The sequence below is a fragment of the Calliphora vicina genome, chromosome 1 (genome assembly GCF_958450345.1).
Source record: "Calliphora vicina chromosome 1, idCalVici1.1, whole genome shotgun sequence".
NCBI classification, from domain to species: domain Eukaryota; kingdom Metazoa; phylum Arthropoda; class Insecta; order Diptera; family Calliphoridae; genus Calliphora; species Calliphora vicina.
This window is the reverse complement of record NC_088780.1, coordinates 30,418-56,349: the sequence shown is the minus strand read 5'-3', so window position 1 is coordinate 56,349 and position 25,932 is coordinate 30,418. Positions and strand designations below refer to the sequence as shown.

The 25,932-nt window shown below is 31.6% G+C and overlaps 1 protein-coding gene across 1 annotated transcript in view; it reads left to right on the top strand.

Annotated features, from left to right (window-relative positions):
- The first annotated feature begins 1,511 nt into the window (after positions 1–1,511).
- LOC135948946 (probable cytochrome P450 313b1) overlaps positions 1,512–25,932 on the top strand; it is a 39,117-nt gene continuing 14,696 nt past the window's right edge. Inside the window, exons 1-4 of the mRNA XM_065498398.1 lie at positions 1,512–1,710; positions 13,714–13,911; positions 21,548–21,730; positions 24,135–24,204. Of these exons, the coding sequence (XP_065354470.1) occupies positions 1,554–1,710; positions 13,714–13,911; positions 21,548–21,730; positions 24,135–24,204 (608 nt within the window). The 5' untranslated portion in view covers positions 1,512–1,553. The remainder of the gene's footprint in view (positions 1,711–13,713; positions 13,912–21,547; positions 21,731–24,134; positions 24,205–25,932) is intronic.

The following is a 25,932-nucleotide window of genomic DNA, read 5'->3' as shown; positions in this document are numbered from 1 at the left end:
ATTAACGATCTTCGTCAAATTTAAACCGAATAGAAAATATATATTTTTCCATTTTTTTTAAACCTAATGTAGTTGTTGACTTTTGAATTTAAATAAAAGTCGTAAAATATCAACCATTTTAGAAAAAACTTAATTTTAATTTCAAAATGTGTCAAATTTGACCCGAATATCTTAAGAAAACAATACCTTTGGTATTTACAAGGGGAATATCAGTTTTCATACAAATATAATGTTCAGCAAGTATGATGAAAAGAGACGGATATATGTTAGTGCTACCAAAGCTCTGAAAACATTTAAGATTTTAGCTCCAGGTCAAATTTGACCCAATGACCTTAAGTGCAAAAAATTGTAATGATATTTTTTTGCAGATTTCTGTTTCTAAAACGTAGTTGTTGATATTTGAAATTAAATAAAATTCATAAAATATCAACCACTCACTTTTAGAAAAAATTCAATTTTAATATCAAAATGGGTCGAATTTGACCCGATGACCTTGTGAACGTTAAAATAAGTAATCAAAATTAGAATTAAAATTTAAGCGTTTTAAAAAGGCTTATTTTTAGTAATTAGAATACATGTACACACAGAGAAAACAGATTCGTGATAGCAACCGAATTTGTTGCCAATCGAATGATTCGGTTGCACACATAGAATTTTTCAGTTCTAACAACAGAAAGTCAGTTGATAAAGAAGAATTTCAGTTGAGGTAACCAAACTTTAGTTGCCCCTTCCAAAATATTGTAGCCACAACTGTAAAATTCGGTCACTAAGACAGAATCATTCGATTGGCAACAAATTCGGTTGCTATCACGCATCTGTTTTCTCTGTGCATATATTCTTTATCATAAATATGTGATCTTTAATATAAAATAAAACTTATTTTCTTCTTATTTCTAGGCGTTTTAATATTTTGCAAAAAAACGGTTAACCGGTCATTATTAAAAAACCGAAACCTGTTTATTTTAAATTGAAATGTTGTTATGTTACAAGGGATATCAGTATACTTAAGCAAAAATAAACTGTATGAGAATTATATCAACCAAATTTGTATAAAATCAGTTTGTACGAATTACTCACAAAACGGTTAATGTGACTACACTATAGATTACTTAGAGACACTTAAGTGGCAATTGTCTTCACGCTGATTACCTGTGATGTATAAAGTAACCAATTATCTTCTCTCTTCACTACAAAGATAAGACATTAATGACAAGGGATACATTGACTACTTGCTTAACTGCTGGGATGCTATTCGTAGATCTTTGGTTAATCAATTTTTGTCAACATTGGTATACTCAAAAAACATAATAAAATAGCGTGCATATGTAGGTACATACAATTGTATCTAAATTGATTATAGTATTGATTGTAATTTGTTAAGTACACGTAGCACCATGACTGTTAATGGAAGACGCGGGAAGAGACGAAAACTATTATGAATATTTTGCTACTTCCCACTAAACACCATTTCGAAAGTCGCAAACAATTTAGTGTGATTTTTATATTTGAATATTTAAGTCGTTCGGTTGGAGACTTGATTGAACCAGCTCAACATGACGAAAGTGTTTTTATTTTTAACCATTTTAGTTGCAGCAGTATGGGTATATTTTTTGTGGTCGAGGCGTAGATTCTACAAAATATATTGGCAATTGAAAGGACCACTGGGTTTGCCATTTATAGGTTTGGGATTGCAAATGATGAAACCAGAAAGTGAGTTTCATAAATTAATTACTAATTAAAAAATGTATTATATGTATGTATGTATATCTGCAATGTACTTACCCAATAAACCAAACAATATCATCTAGATGATTTTAACTATCATATATGATATCGTTTACGTTTATTTGGTTAATTTAAATGAATTGTATTCAGATTTTTAAGAAGGTATTTGCATTACTGATCACAATTCCAACTCTATCTGCTACATACCTGCGGTTAAAGCCACTAATTTTGAGCGACAGAGTAAAAACAACTGAATATTTTTAAAAAACATACTTTACCATTCGATTCTACACGAAAAAGTAGAAAGCTTTATTTCATACTTTTAGAATGCACCAGGAATATGTTAGAGATAGAATAATTCATTATTTTTCCAAAAATTTCAAAAATGTTTTTTCCACACACTACAAAAATATTAAAGTGTCCAAGAAACTGGAAAATTAATCGAAAAAGTGTCTTTCTATAGACGTTTTATTAAGGACAAAACAATTGCATATGCATTTGCAAAATACATAGATATTAACACACAATTTTACATTTTTTATTATTTTTTTAGAATAATGATATAAATAATTGCAATAAATAAACTTTATACAATTACTAGCTGACGTAGCAAACGTAGTTCTGCCATACAAATTATTTCTAGTAAATATTTTGGTTGTTACATAAAATATAACAAATTTATTCTAAGTGAATTTGGCATTATACATAGGGGGCATTTCACGTCAAGTGAACCAACTTTTGAAATCGATGTCTTCCCATCGCGATGAACTTTGCACCAATGTTAGTTCTATTGGATAGTAATTCGGACACCATTTTTCAACAAGATCGGTCAAGAACTCTCTGAGTTATAGGAGGTCAAAATTTGACATTTTGGCCAAACAGGTGTTTTTTTTTATCCATATAACTTATTACCTATTGTTCTTAGCAAAATGTGTCCCAAATAGTTTAGATAGATATTTGCAATCTTTCGAAAAAAAAAATTAAAAAAATTTAATAAAATATTTTTGATTTTTTTTTTTAAATCAAAAATATTTTTGACTTTTTTTTCAAAATGGGCCCTTTTTATTTTTTTTTTAAGAAAGCTTAGGTCTTTTCCTAAGCGACCTATATGGTCGCTTAGTGGGATGCGAGTGGGATATCTATCAAAAAAAATATTTTGTAACTCAAGATTTAAAATTTTTGAATTTTTTTGCAAAATCAAAAACTTTGTTGACTTTTTTTAAAAAAATGGACCCATTTTTTAATTTTTTTTTTTTGCTCAGAAGAAAGCTTATGTGTTTTCCTTTAACACCCTTTTTGTCGCTTAGTGGGATGCGAGTGGGATATCTATAAAAGAAATGTTTTGTAACTCAAGACATACAATTTTTTACTTTTTTTTGAAAAATCAAAAACCTTTTTGACTTTTTTTTTACCAAAATGGACTCTTTTTTTATTAATTTTTTTTTTCTCAAAAGAAAGCTTAGGTCTTTTCCTTTAAAACCTTTTTGGTCGCTTAGTGGGATGCGAGTGGGATATCTATCAAAATAAATGTTTTGTAACTCAAGACAAAGGTTTTTAAATTTGCACTATTTTAATTTTTTTCATATTTGTGTGTAAACCTTAAAAATTAAACTTACGCAGAGAAACTAGACACATTAGCCTTTCCGATGGTATGTAACATACCAAAAATTTCATAGCCTCGATACTGTAATACCCATAATATGTTAACCTCAGGACTAAAAATCACTTTTTATCTATGGAAATGTTGAATAATTTAATTTTGTTATTTATTTGTAATAATAATTAATTTAATATATAATAATAATAATAATAAAAAGATGAATAATTTAGTAAAATTTAATCTTAATCACAATAGATCAATTTATATAATAACTATTTTTACACTTAATTTATGAAGTTTTTAAATTTTAAAATATCCATACTTTTATCCTCCTTATTTGTCAATCCTTTCTTGGCGTTATTAGATTCAGCTACTGATTTCGCTGCTGGCTTCTTTTTTGGCTTTGGAAAGAAATCGCATTGAGTAGATGCAGAAAACTTTTTTAATTTGAGTCTTCCATCGACAAGCGGTATGAAAGCATGGTATTGAGCAGTGCCATCGATTGTTACCGCAGCATCGAATCTGCTCTTTAGTGTTTTCAATGTTTCCTCATGATCCTCTTTGCTACTAAAAACTATTTTAGTTTCTTTACAATAATTCTTTGCCCAATGGAATAAAGCAGTCGCATCTAAGATGCGATCTTGATGAGAGCACTGGAGGCTATACTTCGCTGCATTTCTTTTGAGGTTTGCTCCAATACCATCACATGCTCCTTTACCATGAGCAGTAGGATGAAAATGCCACTCAGCTGGCATTCCAAAATCTTTTTCATGAGCTGTAAGATTTGCGAAGCTACTTTTGTTTTTAAAATGTTGACGAGCTCCGTCCGAAACGTAGTATACCTTTTCTACTGTAAATTTTGATTTTAGATAATTTAGTATTATCTTCTGGTACTCATAAACTGCAACGGTGTCATGTTTTAAATCGTCGGATATGATTGCCATACTTTTGTGTTCCAGGTTTTCTTCTTTCATGTAGTAAATAACTACTGTGAATATAGTTGCTTGGTCGTTATTGAAGTGGAATGCTTGTATGGAATCCTGATGAACATATTTATAGTTATCTGTGAAATCAAATGAAATAATGAATTCACCAGACTTCGAATGTGTTTTCAAGTCCTTGAAGAATGACCACTGATCTTTGACTAAAAAGTCATGGGTTCTCAAATTTAGCAATCCTCTACACAGTTCTTCCACAAAATCATCCACATTTAAAATTATGGTTTTCAGTGTGCATCTTTCAGTCTGAAGCCAAGATTCAAATTTTAACTCCTCAATACATTCTCGATCAAAAGAGTTGATTAAATTTTCTTTGATGGATGTGGTTTCCGGGCAATTCGAACATTCACCTAAGTGGCAAGAAGTTGTAGCATTAGGGCACATAGTCAATTTAAGGCAATCGCGGTAATGGTGTAAATCTTCTGATGAATCATCTTTTAAGTAATTTAAGTTGATTTCCTTCAACATCAATTTAACATTTTCATGGTAAATACAAACACATACTGTGTGAGTTCCGCTGCTTCCTGCCAAAACGCAATGTTTTGGCCTCAGTTGTGTAAATTTTGTGAATCCAATTTTGACATCCTCGTATTCAGATTGAAATGTTGCGAATAATTCATTCAGGTTACAGAGAACCATTCTCTTCTGCATTTGAACTTTCTTGCCATCGATTCGTACAGACATCCAGTCTTTCATCCCTGGCATCAGGCGACTCATATCATCTCGCTGATAAAACTGAGTTATTAGAGATTTAGTATCGCACTCCAAAGTTTTTCCCTTCTTTTTGTTTGGGAGTGTGAGAATCCCATGCTCAGCAACCAATTGTTTAGCAATTCTTGCTTTTCGTTGAGACGTTCCAAACTCAGTCATTGTTTTTGCAGAACTCCATGTTCTTGGAGCAAGCGTGAGAAGTTGAATTCTTTCAGCTTCACTCTGTGACGTTTTGTATTTCTCTTTTATTTGTTCAAGAACTTCTACTGCATCCTTATGGTATTGGTTTCGACACTCATTCGTTGAATTTGAAAAGTTAGAATAACCATCATCATCAACAGTTCTGTCTTCATTCTCGGAATTACTTTTGTCTTCATCTGGAATAACTTCAACGCAAGGCTCATTACTATTCAAATTCGGTAATTCGTTCAACTTTCCGAGCTCTTTCCTGCATGATCCACAAATTTTCAATCGTTTTTACAGCGTAGGGAATTTTTTAATAAGCCGTCGGAAATATTTCGCTATCTGATGATCTGTGCTTCATTTTGTTAAAGGGATTAAAACAAAAAGACGAATAAATTTCATTTTCAACCTTAGTCTTTTTAGAAGTCGTAGACATTTTGAATTTTGTAAGTATTTATGTAAATAACACACGTCTTAACTTTAACGCTGTTTCTAAAAAACTGATTTCCGTATGTCTTCAGAATGACAATAAATAGTTTTTTAAGATCATATAGGTAGTACGTGATCAAGAAGGGCTTACATACTAAAGTACCTAGTTTAACCAAATGTTACAAATAATAATAAAAATAAACCACCATATAAATAACCTACCTGTCAACTTCTACCTCTCCACCCACTTCTTAAAGTCAAATGTCATAAAATAATAAATAAACTGGTACTTCGGAGAAGGGCCATAAAATATTTCCACTTGATTCCAAAAATTTGTTTCTGGGGCACCTGATATTTTAACAATGAAAATCACGTGCGCTGAAAACTACCTCTAGGATTGACTAAAAAAGCCGCAAGATACAAAACTCAGACAAATTTTGGGGGTGGAAAATTAATAGCGGTCGGCCTCATATTGCACCCCTCCAGTGGCTATTATCGGTCAGTTGTTGTGGTTTTTATTTTTAAGGTTTTAGAAACACTTACACACAAATATGAAAAAAATCAATTTAAAAACATTTGTCTTGAGTTACAAAACATTTATTTTGATAGATATCCCACTAAGCGACCATATAGGTCGCTTAGGAAAAGACCTAAGCTTTCTTAAAAAAAATTAAAAAAAATAATAAAAAGGGCCCATTTTGAAAAAAAAGTCAAAAATATTTTTGATTTAAAAAAAAAATCAAAAATATTTTATTAAATTTTTTTTTTCGAAAGATTGCATAAATATCTATCTAAACTATTTGGGACACATTTTGCTAAGAACAATAAGTAATAAGTTATATGGATAAAAAAAAACACCTGTTTGGCCAAAATGTCAAATTTTGACCTCCTATAACTCAGAGAGTTCTTGACCGATCTTGTTGAAAAATGGTGTCCGAATTACTATCCAATAGACCTAACATTGGTGCAAATCGCGATCGGAAGACATCGATTTCAAAAGTTGGTTCACTTGACGTGAAATGCCCCATAGGTATTTCTGATTCCAAATGAAGAGAAATACAAACAAAATATTTACTCGAAAAATATTTAATAATGTACATACACACATGGACAAAAGTGATCGTCACCTAACATATTTTATGTTTGGAGGTCCACCACGTGCAGAAAAATATTCGAACACAAAATTTAAGAACTGGGAATGATTTTAGAACATATTTATTTCATTTTAATTGAATAAAAACTTAAAATAAATGATTATGGCGATTAAAAATAACTAAAAACAAAAAAATAGTTGCATTTCATGGGGACAAAAGTGTTCGTCAATTGCAGTTATGCATAAAAAAACATTAGAGTTAATATCTTGTTTGCTTTCCTTTCGATTTAATCACTTCTCGTAGACGGTTTTGCATTGAATGTACTAATTTTTTAGTAACTTGTGGTGCAATTTTTACCCATTCTTCTTTTAGTACTTCTTTAAGTCTATTCTTTGATGTTATATGGTGTTCTCTTATTCGTTTGTCTAAATGGTCCCAAAGGTGTTCAATCGGATTAAGGTCCGGTGACTGAGGAGGCGTTTTTAAGGTGTGAGGGGTATTGTATAAGATCCACAAGCGAACTATATCGGCAGTGTGCTTCGGATCATTATCTTGCTGGAAATAATAATCTGATTCAATGCCAAGTTTACGTGCGCTTTTTGCCAAATTTTCTTTTAAAATATTTAAATAGACATGTTTGTCCATTATATTTTCTATGAACACAAGTTCACCGACCCCACCCGAAGACATACAGCCCCATACCATTACTCCAGCACCCCCATGTTTGACTGTAGTTTGAATATTTTTATCTTGAAGAGCAGTTCCTTCCCGTCTCCAGACTAAAGAGCGACCATCCGACCGATATACACAGAATTTGCTTTCATCAGAAAATATCACTTTGTCCCAAAACTCGTTTTTCTTATTTAAATATTCTTTAGCAAAAGAAAGTCGCTTTTCTTGATTCACCTTGCTTATTAAAGGCTTTTTTCGACAAACTCTGGCATTGTAACCCTCCACATTAAGCGCTCTGCGTATAGTACGAGGATGTACCTCGTTTCCTGAGGACTCCTTTAATATTGCTGCAATTTCCGAAGATGGTGTTTTAGGTTCTTTTTTTATAATTTTTATTATTTCACGTTTTTCACGAACTGACAACTTTTGAGGTCTGCCGCTTCTTGGACGATTCTCACACTCCGGATCATTTTTGTGGCGACTTATAATGCTACAAATGGTAGTTCGGGGCCGACCCACTAATTCGCATATTTCTTTAATTGATTTGTGCTGCTTGTGGGCATTTATTATAATTTTCCGCTCTTCGATTGATGTTTCTTTTCTTTTTTGGCTCATTTTTGACTTAAAGCTCTTTTTTACGATCAATCTAACGAAACTTAAAAGTTAGAAGACTAATTTTGAATTTGACAAACAAGCCTACTTATAAAAGCGTTTAAAATATCACTAACAAGTGAAGTGACGAACACTTTTGTCCCCACTAAATGCAACCTACATTTGATTTTAGCTATTTATTTAGTAGTATATAAACATTTTGCAAATTTAGTTTTTACTAATATTAAATAAATGTGTCGTAAAATGAAGGACTATTTATGATTAATTTTTTCTGACTTTTTTCTGAACGTGGTAGTTCATCGAACGAAAAATAAGTGATATGACGATAACTTTTGTCCATGTGTGTATGTATCTTCACATAGTAAAATATTATCTAGTGTTTTTTCCTATTCCACTAATCTTGAAAATTAGTGGTTTAGATATTTATGGAATTGCCCATATGTATGCATCCATAGATGAGAACTATATAGTTAACTGAGAGCAAAAACCTAATTCATGGGAATGTATTGCCATATATTTTGTTATTGTATCACCGCACAGTGGTTTAGAAACTTGGGTCTCAAATTTTTTAAAAAAAATGCCAAAAATCCATTTATGATCCGAATGTGATGAAATTTTAAATATAAATAGTCCTTTAGAAATATCAGCTATATTGGTGATAAAAATCTAAATAAAATAAAAGCAACTTGCTAAGAGTTATCTCTTCCCTATAAAAATGTATATGCATCCAAAGTTCGAACTTGTAAAAAGAGTCGTATTTTTTAGTTTTTTCCCAAAAAAGCCCGCATATTTTTTTCTTTTGTAGAAAAAAATGTTCTTCAGGACTTTATAGAACTTTTATATGACCCGAAAAGATACTTAATGCAAAAGCGTGTAAAGAAAAATTTTGCTCAGTTAAGCGGACATGTCACTCCCCAGACTTATCCAAACTAGGCCAATTTAAAAAAAAAATTGCTTTGATTAAAAAATTCTAAAAAGGCCACGAAAAAGCTCAATATTTGTATTAGCCCTTTTGTTTCTTAAATACTTACTACGTGTTTTTACTATCACACGGTAAATAACGCCACAGTAGGCATTATTCAGTTTTTGGACATTTTCCCCGTTTTAGGAATTTTGATAATTTGAAAATAAAAAAAATGTCAAAAATTCTAATGCCATTGATTTAAGGATATTTGAGTCTATATTGGTTCCAAATTTTGTTATGATATCTTTAACTGTTAAAATTTTACATTAAGTCAAATTTTATATTTTTATTCGTGGAAAATCACCAATTATAATTTTTTTAGTTTTTAAGATAAATGAAGTCCCAAAATTTTATATACAGTGACGGACATTACAATGGAATCACTACCAATATTTCATTTAAAACCAGGAGCAATCATAAGGATTGGTGTGGGCCAGAAAATATAAAAAAGTGGCAAAATGTGTAGTGGACGGACGAAACGACCATTAATTTAATTGGTAGTGATGATAAGACATGGGTTAGACGTCCAAAAAATGGCAAAAACCAAAAACGTTTAAACATGGTTGGGGAAATATTATTATATGGGGATGCTTTTCTTGGTATTGCGTTGGTCCAATTTATTGGATTAAAGAAAATATGGATAAGCACTTGTATGTAAATATTTTGGAGAATGTTATAAAGCCACATGCAGAATGGAATATGCCCTTAAAATGGCTCTTCCAGCAAGATAATGACCCAAAGCACACGTCAGGTCTTGCCAAAAAATGGTTTTTATATAACAAAATTCATGTTATGGAATGACCGTCTCAATAACCAGACTTAAATCCTATGGAAAATAGTAAAAGACAAACTCGGACCTGAAAAATTGAAAAACAAGGAAGAACTTTGGCAGAAAATTCAGGAAATATGGTATGCAATTTCCCGATCTACATGCGAAAGTTTGTTAAATTCAATCCCCAAAAGATTTGATGCTGTTATTAGAAATAATTGATATGCAACAAAATATTAAGAAAACAACGAATTCTTATGATGATTTTTTATTTTTAATCATTTTAAGACTGATTGATTCTATTTGAATGTCGCATATTTTCTTTAGTCTTTTAGATTTGACATCGTTTTTAACATAAGAATGTGTTATTTTTTTATTTTATTTTTTTCTGTTTATTGTTTACGTTATGAGTATTAATATATAATGAACAAATTTTAAATTTTGAAATCAAATTTTGTAGTTTTACCGCTTTAATCGAATTCATATGTAGTGATTCTATTGTATTGTCCGTCACTGTATATCTAATTTTTCCAAATTATCAATCCTCAAGTCATAACGTTTTCAATAATATCAAATACTTATATAAAAGGGCTTTATTTACTCCTCGGAAGTTCCACAAACCTTGCCCCCTTTGACAAATTTATACGTTTTTTCATACATGTAATGCGTACAAATTTTTGGCGATTTTTTTAAAAAATTTAGAGCCGATGTGAGCAAATTTGAGTAGCTACGCACTGGCCCCCATTATCGCTAGGAAGCTGAACAATCTTTAATCGACTCGAAATCACATCTGCTCAAACCGTATGAAATTTGGTAAAAATATCTCCAATAGTTCCCAAGATACCGAATTATTTCCAAAAAAAAAAGTTTCTAAACCACTGTGCACCGGTATGTGTGAAAAGAGATTAATTTTGTTTTGGTCTATGCATCTATAATTATAGATACTAGGGTATTCAATCGATTAACCGTTAATCGGTTAACCGATTAATTTTGGACGGTTAACTGTTCGAATAATTTGAAATTGCCTATTTTCAAATAACAAATAAACCGATTAATTTGTGTCGATTAACAGATTAACCGAAATTCCTTTTTTTGCTCTTTAATTTTTTTTTTGTATTTATTTTTCCATTTCAATTCAAATTCAAATTTCAAATTAAAATTAGATATTTTTTGAACATCCAATAAACATGTTTAAGGTATTTATAGACGGCAATACTGAGTATTAACACTTTTCAAATTTAAAATATTATTGAAATCAGTCGGTATTTCAAAAAATCGTTTCGAAAAAACATTTATTGTTTACACGATAGTACTACAAATATTTTATTTCTTTGTTGATATATATTTTTCTGAAAACTTTATTTTTATTTTATATTTTCTTGACATTTTTATTTGCCTTATTTGTTTTTATAAATACATACCCGTACATATGAAAATAAAAAGTTTTTGAATTGTTTTAAACAAATTTTCAATACCGACCGTAAATCAAAAAAATCATTTGTATTTTTTTAAAATCTAATACAATTTTTGTTTAGACGATGAAATTGCATTATGATACTTGAGTTTTTGACAAATATTAATACTGAGTATTGCCGTCTATAAATACCTTTAGTGAGTATGTATAACAACTGCCATATTTAATTTACATGTATTTCAAACTTTGTTTGTATTTACATGTATATATATATACGAAACTTTTTTTTTTGAAATGAGTCTTTTATCATAACTGAACGAAACTATTAAATTAATCAGTATCTAAAACAATCCAAAAAGGAATATTCTTGATTTCTCCAAAATATACAATCAGCGAGAGAGTTTTTTCCAAGAAAAGTTTTATTAAATCTAAAGAAAAAAAACGTTTAAATTATATTCTTTTTATAAAAGATTATTTCAGAAGATCTCACTAAAACTATAAAAAATTCACACATCGCTCATTTGCTGCAACAACGTCATAATTCAAAAAAAGTCATTTCGAGAAAAACATATTTGAATATTTTAAGACATTTTACTATTTCTTAAATAAATTTTCAACAAGTCATGCAATTTCAGAAATTTAAATAGTAGATTTTAATATCTTTCTAACCTTTATTTAACCCAAATTTTTACTTATCAAATATACGAGAAAACATGATTTTTTATAATGTTTACAACAAAAAACAAGTAAGAAAGTATGGTCGGTCAAGCCCTACCATATAATACCCTACACTAAGTAAAAGAGCAAAAAAATGTTTTCTTTTAAAATTTCAATAATTTATATTTTTGAGTGATTTTCGGAAGTGGGGTTATATGGGAGCTATGACTAATTATGGACCGATCGTAACAAAATTTGGTGACATGAATTTTGTGTATATAAAACTTATTTGGAGCGGAATTTGTGGAGATACATATATAAATTAAACATTTATGACCGATAAAGTCCAATTTCGGGAAGACATTTGTATGGGGGCTAGGTGAAATAGTAGACCGATTTCAGCCAGTTTCAATAGGTTTGGTCCTTGAGCCGAAAAAATAATATGCACCAAATTTGATCGAAATATCTTCAAAATTGCGACCTGTACTCTGCGCACAAGGTTTACATGGACAGCCAGCCAGCCAGCCGACCAGACGGACTGACGGACGGACGGACATCGCTTAATCGACTCAGAAAGTGATTCTAAGTCGATCGGTATACTTTAAGGTGGGTGTTAGACTAATATTTTTGGGCGTTACAAACATCTGCACAAACGCATAATACGCTCCCCACTATGGTGGTGTAGGGTATAAACACCCTCACACAAAAATTAATTTATTATACCCTACACCACCATAGTGGGGAGGGTATTATGCGTTTGTGCAGATGTTTGTAACGCCCAAAAATATTAGTCTAACACCCACCTTAAAGTATACCGATCGACTTAGAATCACTTTCTGAGTCGATTAAACGATGTCCGTCCGTCCGTCCGTCTGGTTGGCTGGCTGGCTGGCTGGCTGGCTGGCTGGCTGTCCATGTAAACCTTGTGCGCAGAGTACAGGTCGCAATTTTGAAGATATTTCGATAAAATTTGGTGCATATTACTTCTTCGGCCCAAGGACCAAGCCTATTGAAACTGGCTGAAATCGGTCCATTATTTCACCTAGCCCCCATACAAATGTCCCCTCGAAATTGGACTTTATCGGTCATAAACGTTTAATTTATCTATGTATCTACACAAATTTCGCTCCAAATAAGTTTTATATATACAAAATTCATGTCACCAAATTTTGTTACGATCGGTCCATAATTAGTCATAGCTCCCATATAGACCCGCTTCCGAAAATCACTTTAACGTGCATAAATCGCTTAAAAATGTTGGTATACACACAAAATTCAACATAGTTAACTTTAATATAAACATAAATCACACGACCTAATTTTATGGTGATCGGTCCATAATTGGTCATAGCTCCCATATAAGGCCCACTTCCGAAAATCACTCAAAAATGTAAATTATTGATATTTTTACTCATTTACTTGGTATAGGGTATTGTATGGTCGGGCTTGACCGACCATACTTTCTTACTTGTTTTTTTAAAAACTGATAAAAATATATGAAAGATTATAGAACAGCGCATATTTTGTATTACTCAGTTCAATAAACACGGATTTTGAATAATGATGTTGTTGCAGCAAATAGGCGATATGCTTACAAAAATGATCTCAAATACCTTATTTGCCATTTTTTATGTTTTTGTATACAAAATTCGTTGTTGTATTTTCAATTTGAAATGAAAATATAAATTATTCGGTTAATCGAATAATTTAAAATTAACCGATTATTAACCGATTAAATCTAAACCTCGATTAATTATTTGCTCGATTAACCGATTAAACCAGAAACCCGATTAATTGAATACCCTAATAGATACCCTATCAAAAATAGAGATTCGAAATGAGCAGTTAACTTTTGAATTTACAATGAATATTATGTTTTATTTAGAATTCCTGCAGTACATGCAACATAAAGGACAGCAATATAGAACGCCATTTATATCATGGATGGGCACCAAATGTTTTCTTTACGTAAATGACCCGGAAACAATTGAAACCATTTTTAATTCTGCCAGCTGTACAAACAAAGGCGATTTTTATCGTTTCATGGCTACTGCCATCGGAGATGGCCTATTCACATCCAGTTGTAAGTTAACAATACAAAAAACAATCCGCCTACATTAACATACTAACAATGTACATTAGAGTGGGTCAATTTGTATGGATCAAAAAAGCACCAAGCGGTTATCAAAATCGTAATCTACGATGAATTCTAAGAAGGTTTGCCGAAGGAACCATAGATCTAAAATCAAAATCGAGCTTCCCATTTTCAACGCGAAACTTTTCCTTTCGTATTTTATATTTTTGTTTAAATATGCTAACATTTAATTGAGCCTTTTAAGAAACTTGTTTAGGCTTGTTCGAAATGAAAGAAAGGCAGAAAAGATGAATCTTTGCAAATGGAGAAGATTAACAATAAACTCCACCCGAGGATGGTTAAAAAATCTCATATCGTGGTTGCGCGAGAACATAAAACCGAGCTCTTGGGTCACAGTGGGGGAAATGAAAAAAAAAACAAGTAAGAGTGCTATATTCGGCTATGCCGAATCTTATATACCCTTCACCTTTGTTGTGGATGCATTATTATTTTTTATAATTATTATATAGGTATGTATGTATGTACATTGCCCACTTTCAGCGTAAAGCATCCCAAATTTATCAAGAACACAAAAAACAACAACAACGCCAAACGAAACAAAACACCAAAAGAAAAAACTAAAACAAAATACGCAAGGCAATGAAACCAATAAACATCCAAACATACGTTTAATTGTATAAAAAACAACAACAACGCCAAAAGAAACAAAATACGCAAAGCATGCACATCCAAACATACGATTTGTTGCTTTTTTGTCAAAAAAAACCAACACACAACCAAACAAAAGTTTAGTTGTATAAAAAACAACAACAACGCCAAAAGAAACAAAACACACAAAAAACAAAATACGCAAAGCTTGCACATCCAAACATACGTTTTGTTGTTTTTTTGTCAAAGCATGCAATACATTGTGTTTTTTGATGAAATTTTCAGAGGTTGTCTCGGATTCTTGCTCATATCTCCGTTATTTATGACGGATTTTGCTGATTTTAAATAGCAAAATTCTCGAAAGTATGTCTGACAGAATTGTTGAAGATTTGGATCCCGGAGATATCTGGGGCCTTCAGAAAATTGATTTCAACAGACAGACAGACAGACAGACAGCCAGCCAGCCAGCCAGCCAGCCAGCCAGACAGACAGACAGACAGACAGACAGACAGACAGACAGACAGACAGACAGACAGACAGACAGACAGACAGACAGACAGACAGACAGACAGACAGACAGACAGACAGACAGACAGACAGACAGACAGACAGACAGACAGACAGACAGACAGACAGACAGACAGACAGACAGACGGACATGGCTTAATCGACTCCGCTATATATAAGGATCCAGAATATATATACTTTATAGGGTCGGAAATGAAAAATGTAGAAATTACAAACGGAATGACAAACTTATATATACCCTTCTCACGAAGCTGAAGGGTATAATAATCCTGGAATGTCCGACCCAGATCGAGCTAAAAAAATGTAATAAATGTAGATGTACAATTTAGCGTATAAGTGCAATCTGTTGATTAAAGTCCTAAAGAGTGATCAGGTACCCAAACCGCACAGAAAAAACGTGCTCGTCTATTTACCGAAATTTATGAATCCTCCTAATTGTCCACAATTTCGTCCTATTGCAAAATATTGGGCAAATGTTAAAAATAAATTAAAGAAGAGTAATGAAGAAGCACAAATCGAACGTTTAATGTTAAGAAAATGGAACAAGTATGCTGCACAGTTCGGCTCTGAAGATGTGCAAAAATTAATGGGAAGTATTAAGAGACATGCACGTTCTTTCGTTCGTAATAGCAAAAATTTTATTTTATTTCTTATTTTCCAAAAATTTAAATATATTTCCTTTAATTTAATATATTATCTATACAAATCCGTCTTTTCTTTCAAAATTTATAGCTATTTTCATGCGTCCATATTTTAATTGGGCCATTCTTTAGCATTTACAACAACAGTGCAAAAATGGATTTTAACCTTTAAGAGCACTTGGGGTCAAAATGGCTGTGTTTTTCGTGATTTTAAAAGGTGAGGGTAATTTGGACCCCAAATGCTGATAACGGTTAATTTCCATTTTTGTGCCGTTATTTTAAATTCTGGACTTTATGTTATATTATCCTCAAGTTTCATTAAAATCGGCCCAAAAATATATAACATTTCGCTATCTTTTCATAAGAAATTCCAAATATTGAAAAATTTGACCTTTTACCTTTAAAAAAATTATTTTTTTTGGTCTTACCTGCGAATAGGTTAACGGTATCCTACGAAGACAAAAACTCATACACAAGTAAATACGGATATATTTTAAATAAAAATTAGATTTTATTTAAATTTTTCTCGAAATGTGTTCATATTTTTCAGGCCACTTGACCTGAAACACGTTAATGGTCTGGCGAATTTGTAATAACTTTAACATTTTTTAACAAAATTTTGTCACTTATATCTCATTACAACGATAATTACGTACACATTTCGATTCTTTTACATTCAATTGCAAAAGTATTTATTTAGTAGCAACATTTTTTCAAAAACTGAAAAAAATTTTTTTTTCGAATTTTTACAATAATACAGTTTTTGGGTCATTTTGAGATACAGGGTTAATTTCCAAAAAAAAAATTTTAATGTAATATTCATTAATATAAATGAATCTACATATTTCTAGAAAACAATACAGAAAGTTAATGAGTTTCACCTATTTATTCCATATAAATAGTAAAATTTTGCATATATCTGAATTTTGACCTCGATGAGCGTCCAGAAATCGTTATCCGATTTGGCTAAAATTTTCAGCATTTAACTTTTAAGCCTAGTGTCACAATATTCCACCCGGTACTCTTTAAAATTTTAACAAACATTTTTTTCCATCACTCTAATGTACATAATAAGTTGAGAAATTGGAATACAAAGAATAACAAGAAGGGAAGCCTCTCATTTTTTTACAACAACAACATCTCTCTCTTCTCACATACAAGTAGTATGTGAATTCAACACACCTGAGAGAGAGATTTAACTTGAAAACTTTTTCTTGAAAATTGCACAAAATTGCAATTCTAACACACACTTTCACCATCACATAATATTTTTATTATTTTTTTACACACTTTTAAACCATTTAAATAACCGAAACGTGTATATTAAGCCCAAAGTCAGTGGTAACATAAATGAGGAGTATCTTTAAGTGTTCAATCAGCTTATTGGAATAGACGGAAGGAGAAAAACGAAATAACCTTAATGATGTTGGCAGTTGATTCCATAGCGTGCAGTTCTAACTAGAGAAGATTTTTCAAAGAAGGAAGTATATATTCTTGGTATAAATACTTGTACATTTCTCGATGAACGATTAAATTGTATTCGTTGCATTAAAAATTCAGGAGTTTAATGTTTGATGTTTTTTTAAAAGCTTAAAAGAAGTTTCATGGTCAAGAAATTTGAAAAAGAGCATCGGAGAAATTTAATAACATATGCTGACACATGATCCCGTCGTCTGAGCTGAAATACAAATCGTACGATTTTTTTTATCAAAAGTTCGATTTTCTACTATTTCCATTTGATGTACACGAGAAAATATCCAAACAATATGATAGTTGTGACATCAATAAGGCATGGGCCATTTTATATCTTACGTGATACGGTAAATAAATTAAGGGAAAATAAACGTCGGAGCGTAAAATTAATTTTTGAAAAGATTCCATTTATATGAGATGAGTAGCAAAGTCCGTCATCCAGCACCACAGCCAAAACTTTCATTCTATCCACATAATCAATATTTTCGCCATTAATTTGAACTATAAAATTTTGAGGAAAAGATCCATCAAATTTCATAGCCTTCATTTTAGATAAATTTATAGAAAGACAATTTGATATTATCCAAGTTTCCACCATGCACAAAGTATAAAAAATAGAAGTTGGATATCATCAGCAAATGCATAAATCCTACATGAATCTAAGTCAGTAGCAGAAAACAATTCGTTCAAGTACATTGAAAAGTACAGAGCCTTGAGCAACACCTGAATTTATTCGTCTTAAATTCGATCGATATCCATTAAACATAACAAATTGTTCACGGCCATGTAAGTAGGAAGACATTAATCGACAAGACAGTCTCGTAAATCCGAACTCTAGGTTAAGTTTCCTAATCATTCTAACATGATCGATACGATCGAACGCTTTTGATAAGTCCAAGGAAACCAAAACTCAAGATCTATTTATATTAATCCTCTCCCTAATTGCCAATAGTGCAGAGGACGTGCTACATTTCCTTCGGAAACCAGTCTGTCATCCAGTAATGAATGTTGTCCTATTTGTGATTTCATTACATGTTCGAAAACCCTGGAAAGGGCATGCAAAATACTTATTGGCCTTAGATTTGTCAAGCTTAAGTCCGTTCCCGTTTTAGGAATAGGTATTACCTTTGCACACTTCCACCTGTGTGGAAACGTAGATGTAGTTATAATAGAGTTGAATAGATGCAGAATATGATCAGATATGAGGGGAAAAATTAGTTTATAGAATTTGAATGGTATCTCATCCATCAGTATGCCTGTCATAGAGTCCATCCACGACGTTACTTTCAATATCTAATTCTAAACCCAAAACATCACAAAAATAGTCATTCATCTGATTAACATCCAAACTGTCTTCCGAAGGTTCATTAGATGCTAAACCAGCTGTTCTTAAATGGCTCCACATCTCCCTTGTATCCATATTTCCAAATTTCCTCGAATAGTAGCCTTTTCTCATGTTACGCATAACTCTTTTTGCTCTATTTCTAAATTTACAAAAAACCTTCCAACTCGCAACAGTTCTATCCCTCATATATGCTTTAAAAGATATGTCCCTAATAGACCGTGCATGTATCACCTCTCTCGAATCCATCCACGCTACCTTCTCTCTTCTTATCTTAATTCTAGAAATAGGCACCATAGAAAACATTCTACATATTAATGAATCCAGTATTGAGATTTGATAGTTCACATTGCTGATATCATAAAACAATGATAGATCATACTCAGTTAAACAGGAGGCTATATCATCCATATCTACTAAAGAATAATCGCGATATTCCTTGTATGAACTGTTTCTTGCACTACAACGAATATGGTCGAAATTAAATGATGCAAAAATCAACGAGTGGTGAGAAAGAAATGGACATTGAACTTGGTTTGTTCTGTTTAAAATAGACGGATTACTTACTAGAAATAAATCCAAAAGCGATGTGGATTGATGCTGAACATCAAAATATGTTGGTTTCAAGTTATGAGCGATAGATAAATTCAAACGATCGCAAAAAGATCGAAATTGGTTTGACTTTGCTGTGTTAAATAAATTGTTGTTGAAGTCCCCAACAATTATTATATTGTCATATTTCTCAAAAAGATTTACCACAGTATTCTCAAATATAGCCAAGTTACCCTTCGGTAAGTAAACAACTCCAAATAGTACAGTAGTACCACTAACATTTAATTCAATAAAAAGAACTTCGCATTCACCGTAATGTGATACTACATTAACATGTCTATAACGAAGTTTACGGGACACATAAATACCTACCCCACCATTTCTACCATCTTGTCGATCATTCCGACAAAAATTGTAATTCGATATAGCCACGGAACCACTTGGGACATGGGGTTTAAGCCACGTTTCTGTGACAGCAAAAATGTCTAATGATGATTCTTGTATCATGTTGCTTAGTTCATTAAACTTAACGGAATATGTGGCTGGTTTTATGCTTTGGCAATTACAATGACCAATATTTAAACTAGATAGTGAATTATTAAAAAAAACTTCGAAATTCTTGAGCACCACTTTACGCTAACGGAATTCATTTTTAAATGTTATTTTTTAGTGCCTGTAGGATTTTAAATGAAGCGTTGATATTCTGGGCACTGACAGTGTTACCCAATTTTGTTATTTGTAGATAAGCGCAATTAAAATTAGACCATATTTTCTGATAGGTAAAAGCACACTCAATATAAAAATAGCATTTTAAATTATTTCCAAAACATCAACTTTCTAAAACTAATGAATAAAATTTTAATACGATGGTGTACGATTTTAAGTGACATTCACTGTATTTTAATAATATTTTATAAAAAAAGTGTATCAAGCACTATTTAAAATGACCAATAGTAAATTCATTCTTGCTAAATGTATTTCAATATATTTTCTATTATTCATTTATAGAAAAAAAAAAAATAGAGAGATTAATATATACATTAAACACTTTTCATAATAAATTTTTAAATTTATCAAAGGTTTATAAATCAAATTTTGTATGAAAAGAAAACAATTGAATCTATGTTTGTAATAAATTTCTTTCATTCTTGCTAAATGTATTTCAATATATTTTCTATTTTTAGGTAAACAAAATTTAATTTTTTTTTTCCGATTTTGACCCATTGTAGGTCCATCTTACTATGGTCTTATATACGTCATTGCAAATGTCTTTGAAATATCTATCATTAGATATCCATATTGTCTATATTAATGTCTTAGTAATCCAGATATAGGTCAAAAATAGGTAAAAAAATCGAGGTTGTCTTGGTTTTTTCCTCATATCTCAGCCATTTGTGGACCGAATTTGCTGATTTTAAATAGCAAAATTCTCGTAAGCATGTCTGACAGAATTATTGAAGATTTGGATCCCGAAGATATCTGGGCTCTTCAGAAAATTGATTTCAACAGACAGACGGACATGGCTTAATCGACTCCGCTATCTATAAGGATCCAGAATATATGTATATACTTTATAGGGTCGGAAATGAAAAATGTAGAAATTACAAACGGAATGACAAACTTATATATACCCTTCTCACGAAGGTGAAGGGTATAAAAATAGAGAGATTAATATATACATTAAACACTTTTCGTAATAAATTTTTAAATTTATCAAAGGTTTATAATCAAATTTTATTTGATTGATAAAATTATTACATTATTTAAAGCGTATTTAGCTAGGTGGTGAATGCATATCAAAAGCACAGCTGTTATATATTTTGTGCAGTGAGTGATCTTGACAGATAGAAGTAACTAAAGAAAAACAAAAATGCTTCTTTAATTTCTGTATTGTTATAAATAGCTGAATAGAGATAATATGAAAAACAATATAAGTATAGGAAGGAAGCAAAAATGCATAACAAAGAAAGCATAAAATAATAAAAGTGAAAAAAAAATTAAAAAATTTTTTTGACATTAATTTTTTAGGAGGTGAAATAAAAACTAAAAAATACACATTTGTAAAATTTCGTATTGGAAATAAATAAAAAAGTTCAAATAAACTAAATTTTTGCATAAATTATGGAATAAAAAGCTGAAAAATCTATTTATAAAACCTTTCCAGATCAAATATAATTCAAATAATTCGAGAATTGTTTGAATTTTTAAATTTAATTGTAATAAAATTTTGTTATAATTTTTAAGATCGCTTTTTTACAACTCTGTGTGTTTGATGAGTGTGGTGAAAGTGGTTTGAAAACCAATGCATATAAAAGTATATATAGACGGCGTTTCACTTCTTGTTATTATTCTTTGTTGGAATATATGCAATAGATTGAAAGTGACAATTGACAATGAACATTTAATTCTGTTTCTTTCAATTCACACAATGTTTAAATAGCACCGCGTTGGAATAAACACAGACGTCTCATAAATCCAGCTTTCAGTCGCCAAGTCATCCATACATTTTTACCCATATTTAATCAAGCAGCCAATGATCTATTAAATAAACTGGTGACGGCTCAGGGTCAGCCGTTGGAAATTTATGAAATATTAAAGAGAAACGTCCTGGAGACTGCCTGCGGTAAGTTAACATTTATAATTTATTTCATCTCATACTTTTATTTTAGCTTTGTTTTGCCGTGCACATTCCTATAATTCGTACATCCATGCAAACGCTACCCAGCAAAAACTTGGTAATAAGTTGCAATTACTGAACAGCTTACTTTTCAATGACTACGTCATACCACCTGCATTACCTATAAATAGTTTAGTATTGGCTGGCATATAATCTGATACATAAGTACTTGTTTATGAGCTGATTTACCAAATTCAGAATTATTTTATAATATAACGCTTTTAACGTGTTATTGATTAAATTTTTGTTGATTAAAATCTAATACAAATTGATATGCACATGTGATATGAATGAGATGAAAAATAATATTTTGTATGTTATACTTATTTAAGTCCCTATTTGTAAGCGAACGTGGTAATGACTTATTTAACTCCCCATTTGTAAGCGAAGGTGGTGAGTACTTCCCAGCAGTTTGAAAAGTGCCAATTGGAAACCTTGCACTAGCTATATTACTACTTCTACAACTAACTAGTTCGATGTGGCTGCTAAAGTGGTAGTTAAATGGTTATCATGTGCACTACATTTCACCAGCATATTCAGTAATAAACAATAGTCAGATATTTGTCTTTAGTTTTTGAAAATAAATTCAAGAAAAATAAAATCTTCTAAAACATACCACTTCGATGGCCACATGTAATGCTGAATGTGGCCGTTTGTGTTTTCATTCTCAGTGATGATGTAGAAAATGCAAAAAAAGAGAGTAGACTCACATGTTATTCTTAATAACAATTAGAGAGCAGTAAAAATAAGAGCTCTGTGGTTTAGTGGTTAGAGCATTTGACTAGAAAACGAGAGGTTATGTGTTCAACCCCGCTCTCAGAAAATTTTATTTTTTCTTTTTTTCTCAAATGCTGGAGTATTTTCACTATTGAATTTAATAGTGAAGTGTTATGCAGAGTGTGCCAATCGGCCACTTGCAATGACATCCCCGTGTTAAATTCACCAGTCAATAACGTTTTGAGTGGGTTGAAAATTCACTAGTAGTAGTTCTTAGTGGCCAACGAATTCGACGTATCGGAACTAGTACAATGAACTGCAGGTACCGTGAAATAACTCCCAAATGAAATAACTTCCCACGAAAAGATGAAATAACATCCAACAAATTTTTCATACAAATTAGGACTTATTTCATTATGAAACAACTCCTAACGCATAGGGAGTTATTTCATAATTTTTTGTTGGGAGTTATTTCATAATGCAATAACTCCCAATGAAACAACTTCCAATGAAATTTTTGTTGGGTTTTATTTCATTTTATTTTGGGAATTAGGAGTTATTTCACTGTATTGTGAGTTATTTCATTTTTGTTGTGTTCTACTTTGCAAAAGCAGAACCCATAAATATCAAAAACTGGCTTCACTCAGAAAAGTTTTTTGCATTAGCGGCTTTTGGCCGGGCGCTAAAGTTTTCTCCTCTGGGTGTATCAAAAACTGGCTTCGCTCAAAAAAGTTTCTTGCATTGCCGGCCTTTGGCCGGACGCAAAGGTTTTCTCCTCTGGGGTGAATCAAAAACCGGCTTCGCTCAGAAAAGATTCCTTTTACAACGTCGGCCTTTGTCAGGTTGCAAAGATTTCTTAATCTTGTGCGAAATGAAAATCGGCTTTCTGAAATATTATAAAACCTTTCTACAATGCAAAACACTTTTCAGAGCGAAGCCAGTTTTTGATACACCCCAGAGGAGAAAACCTTAGCGCCCAGCCAAAGGCCGGCAATGCAAACAACTTTTCTGAGCGAAGCCAGTTTTTGATACACCCCAGAGGAGAAAACCTTATCGGAATAAATAAATTTCTTCGGATTGGGAATTATTTAATTTCTATTGGGTTTTATTTCATTGGGAGTTATTTCGCTTTTTTGGGAGTAATATTTTTAAAATTATGAAACCGCCGATTATTGGGAGTAATTTCATTTTACCCTTTGGTAGTTATTTCATTTTTCAAGTTTGGGAATTATTTCATTTTCGATGGGAACTATTTCATAGGGTGATATTTCATTGGGAGTTATTTCATTTGGGAGCTATTTCACAGTACCTGAACTGCAGGGTTGCCTCCAATGACATCACCGTGTTAAAATAATGTGTTAAAATGCATAAGTATAAGTGGTGAATAGTAGTTATATTAGCTTTTTAACTCATTGCTTTTCAATGTAAGTTTTTGCTGGGTAGTTAGCATCCGTATCCAAACTATTGATTGCTTTTTTTGTTTGTTTTGAAATTCATTTCATTTAAAAGCCATTTGTTTCATTGTTGTTATTTTTATTGTTATTATAAGATTGTTTTGTTCTTTTTTTTTTACTCACATACTCGAATTGCTTGCAAATGCCGGATTTAATGGTTACCAATTTAACGCTAATAGAGACAACAATGGGCAAAAAGATGAACTTTCAACATGACGGCTCAGCCGCAATATTTGAATCGTATAATGGGTAAAATACAAAAATAAATAATTAAATAAATAAATAAATATATATATATACATAATTAAATAGTATACATGTATGTACAGTGCCGGTCAAAATAATAGCACCACAGAACCTCAAAGCAATCAACATGGAAAATATTTTTATTTTCATAGTAATTTTAATTAAATATTTATAGTATTCGTTAATTAATCTCTATTTCTTCTATGAGTAAAGTTTTCTTTAAGAAAAATTAACCTTTCAATCAATTATATGGTATTTTTGAAAAATACCCAGATTTTGTGCAGTCGAAATAATAGCACCATCGCACAGAGGGGCCAAACATACTAATTTTGCGGATTAATTGAAAAAACAAATTTCAAGTATCGTGAAAACTGAAAGTGCCAGCTTAAAGAGCACAAAATTCTACATCAGCAGGCAAAAAATTAATGCGAAATATTAAAAGGAATTTTTATAGTCACGTGTTGAATTTACATATTGTGAGAAAAAAACCTAAAAAATTGATAAAAAAAAAAAATAAAAAATTGCGAAAATAAATACTATTTGTGATAGGTAATTCAAAAAAATTAACAAATCTAATTATGCAACCATGAAATTCAGGTATTTATTGATATGTTTTGGTTAAATTTAAATTTGAATTATTTGTGGAAGTGGCTTTGATATTAGTTTTTATATTGGAAGTGCAAAAAAAAAATGGATTTTGTCAGTTCAAATGGACATAAAGTTATTAGCTGGGCTCAGCTGGGCAGAGAATTTAATATAATTTAAAAGCCTGGACAGTTAGGCGTTGCTTCAGAAAAAATTAGGTTGCGCATCGCTGCGCCTCATAAGTTATATTTAAATTAGTAAAAGCTTCACCCCTTAAAGTCTACCATCAAAAAGCACTTTGCGATTCTGATAAACGTTTTATTGCTGTCGTTGTCGTTGTTGTTGTTGTTGTTATTGTCATTGTTTTTTTGTTTTATAAGAGATGTGCAAGTGTTGTGATTAATAATATCCCAGCAGTTAAGCAAGTAGTCAATGTATCCCTTAAAGACAGTAATTGTCACAAATGTCTTATCACTTGGCTGACTCCATTTTATATATTTTGGTCATTTGACACGTGTGTGCACTTTGTAGTGCAGAGAGAAGACAATTGGTTACTTTATGCATCCCAAGTAATCTAGCGTGAAGACAATTGTCACTTAAGTGTCTCTAAGTAATCTAGAGTGTAGTCACTTTAAACGTTTTGTGAGTAATTCGTACAAAGTGGTTTTTTACAAATTGTGTTAATATAATTGATATCGCATGTAACATAGCATGAAGTCAATAGTCACTTTAGTGTCTCTTAGTAACCTATGGTGAAGTCACTTCAAACTTTTTTTTGTACTGCAGTTTATTTTACCCACCAGAAGCGTTGACTACCTTCGATCAGCTATCCGATAGTCACATTGTAATGAAAAGGGTGAATTGACCCCCTGCTTAGGACATGCACGTGTTAAAATAACTAGTCAAGTAGCTGGTCAAGTAACCAGTTACAAAGCTAGCAAGGTAACTGACGCTATGTAACCAGTATGTGAATCCAATGCGTTGCCTACTTTGGACCAGCTATTAGACAGTCCCATTGTAATCAAAAAGAGACAATTGACCCCCTGCCTAGGACATGCCCGTGTTAAAATGACTAGTCACGTGGCTATTGAAGTAACTAGCTCCCACCCTAAATGATGGGTAAAATCACTAGTTCGGTACTGTCTC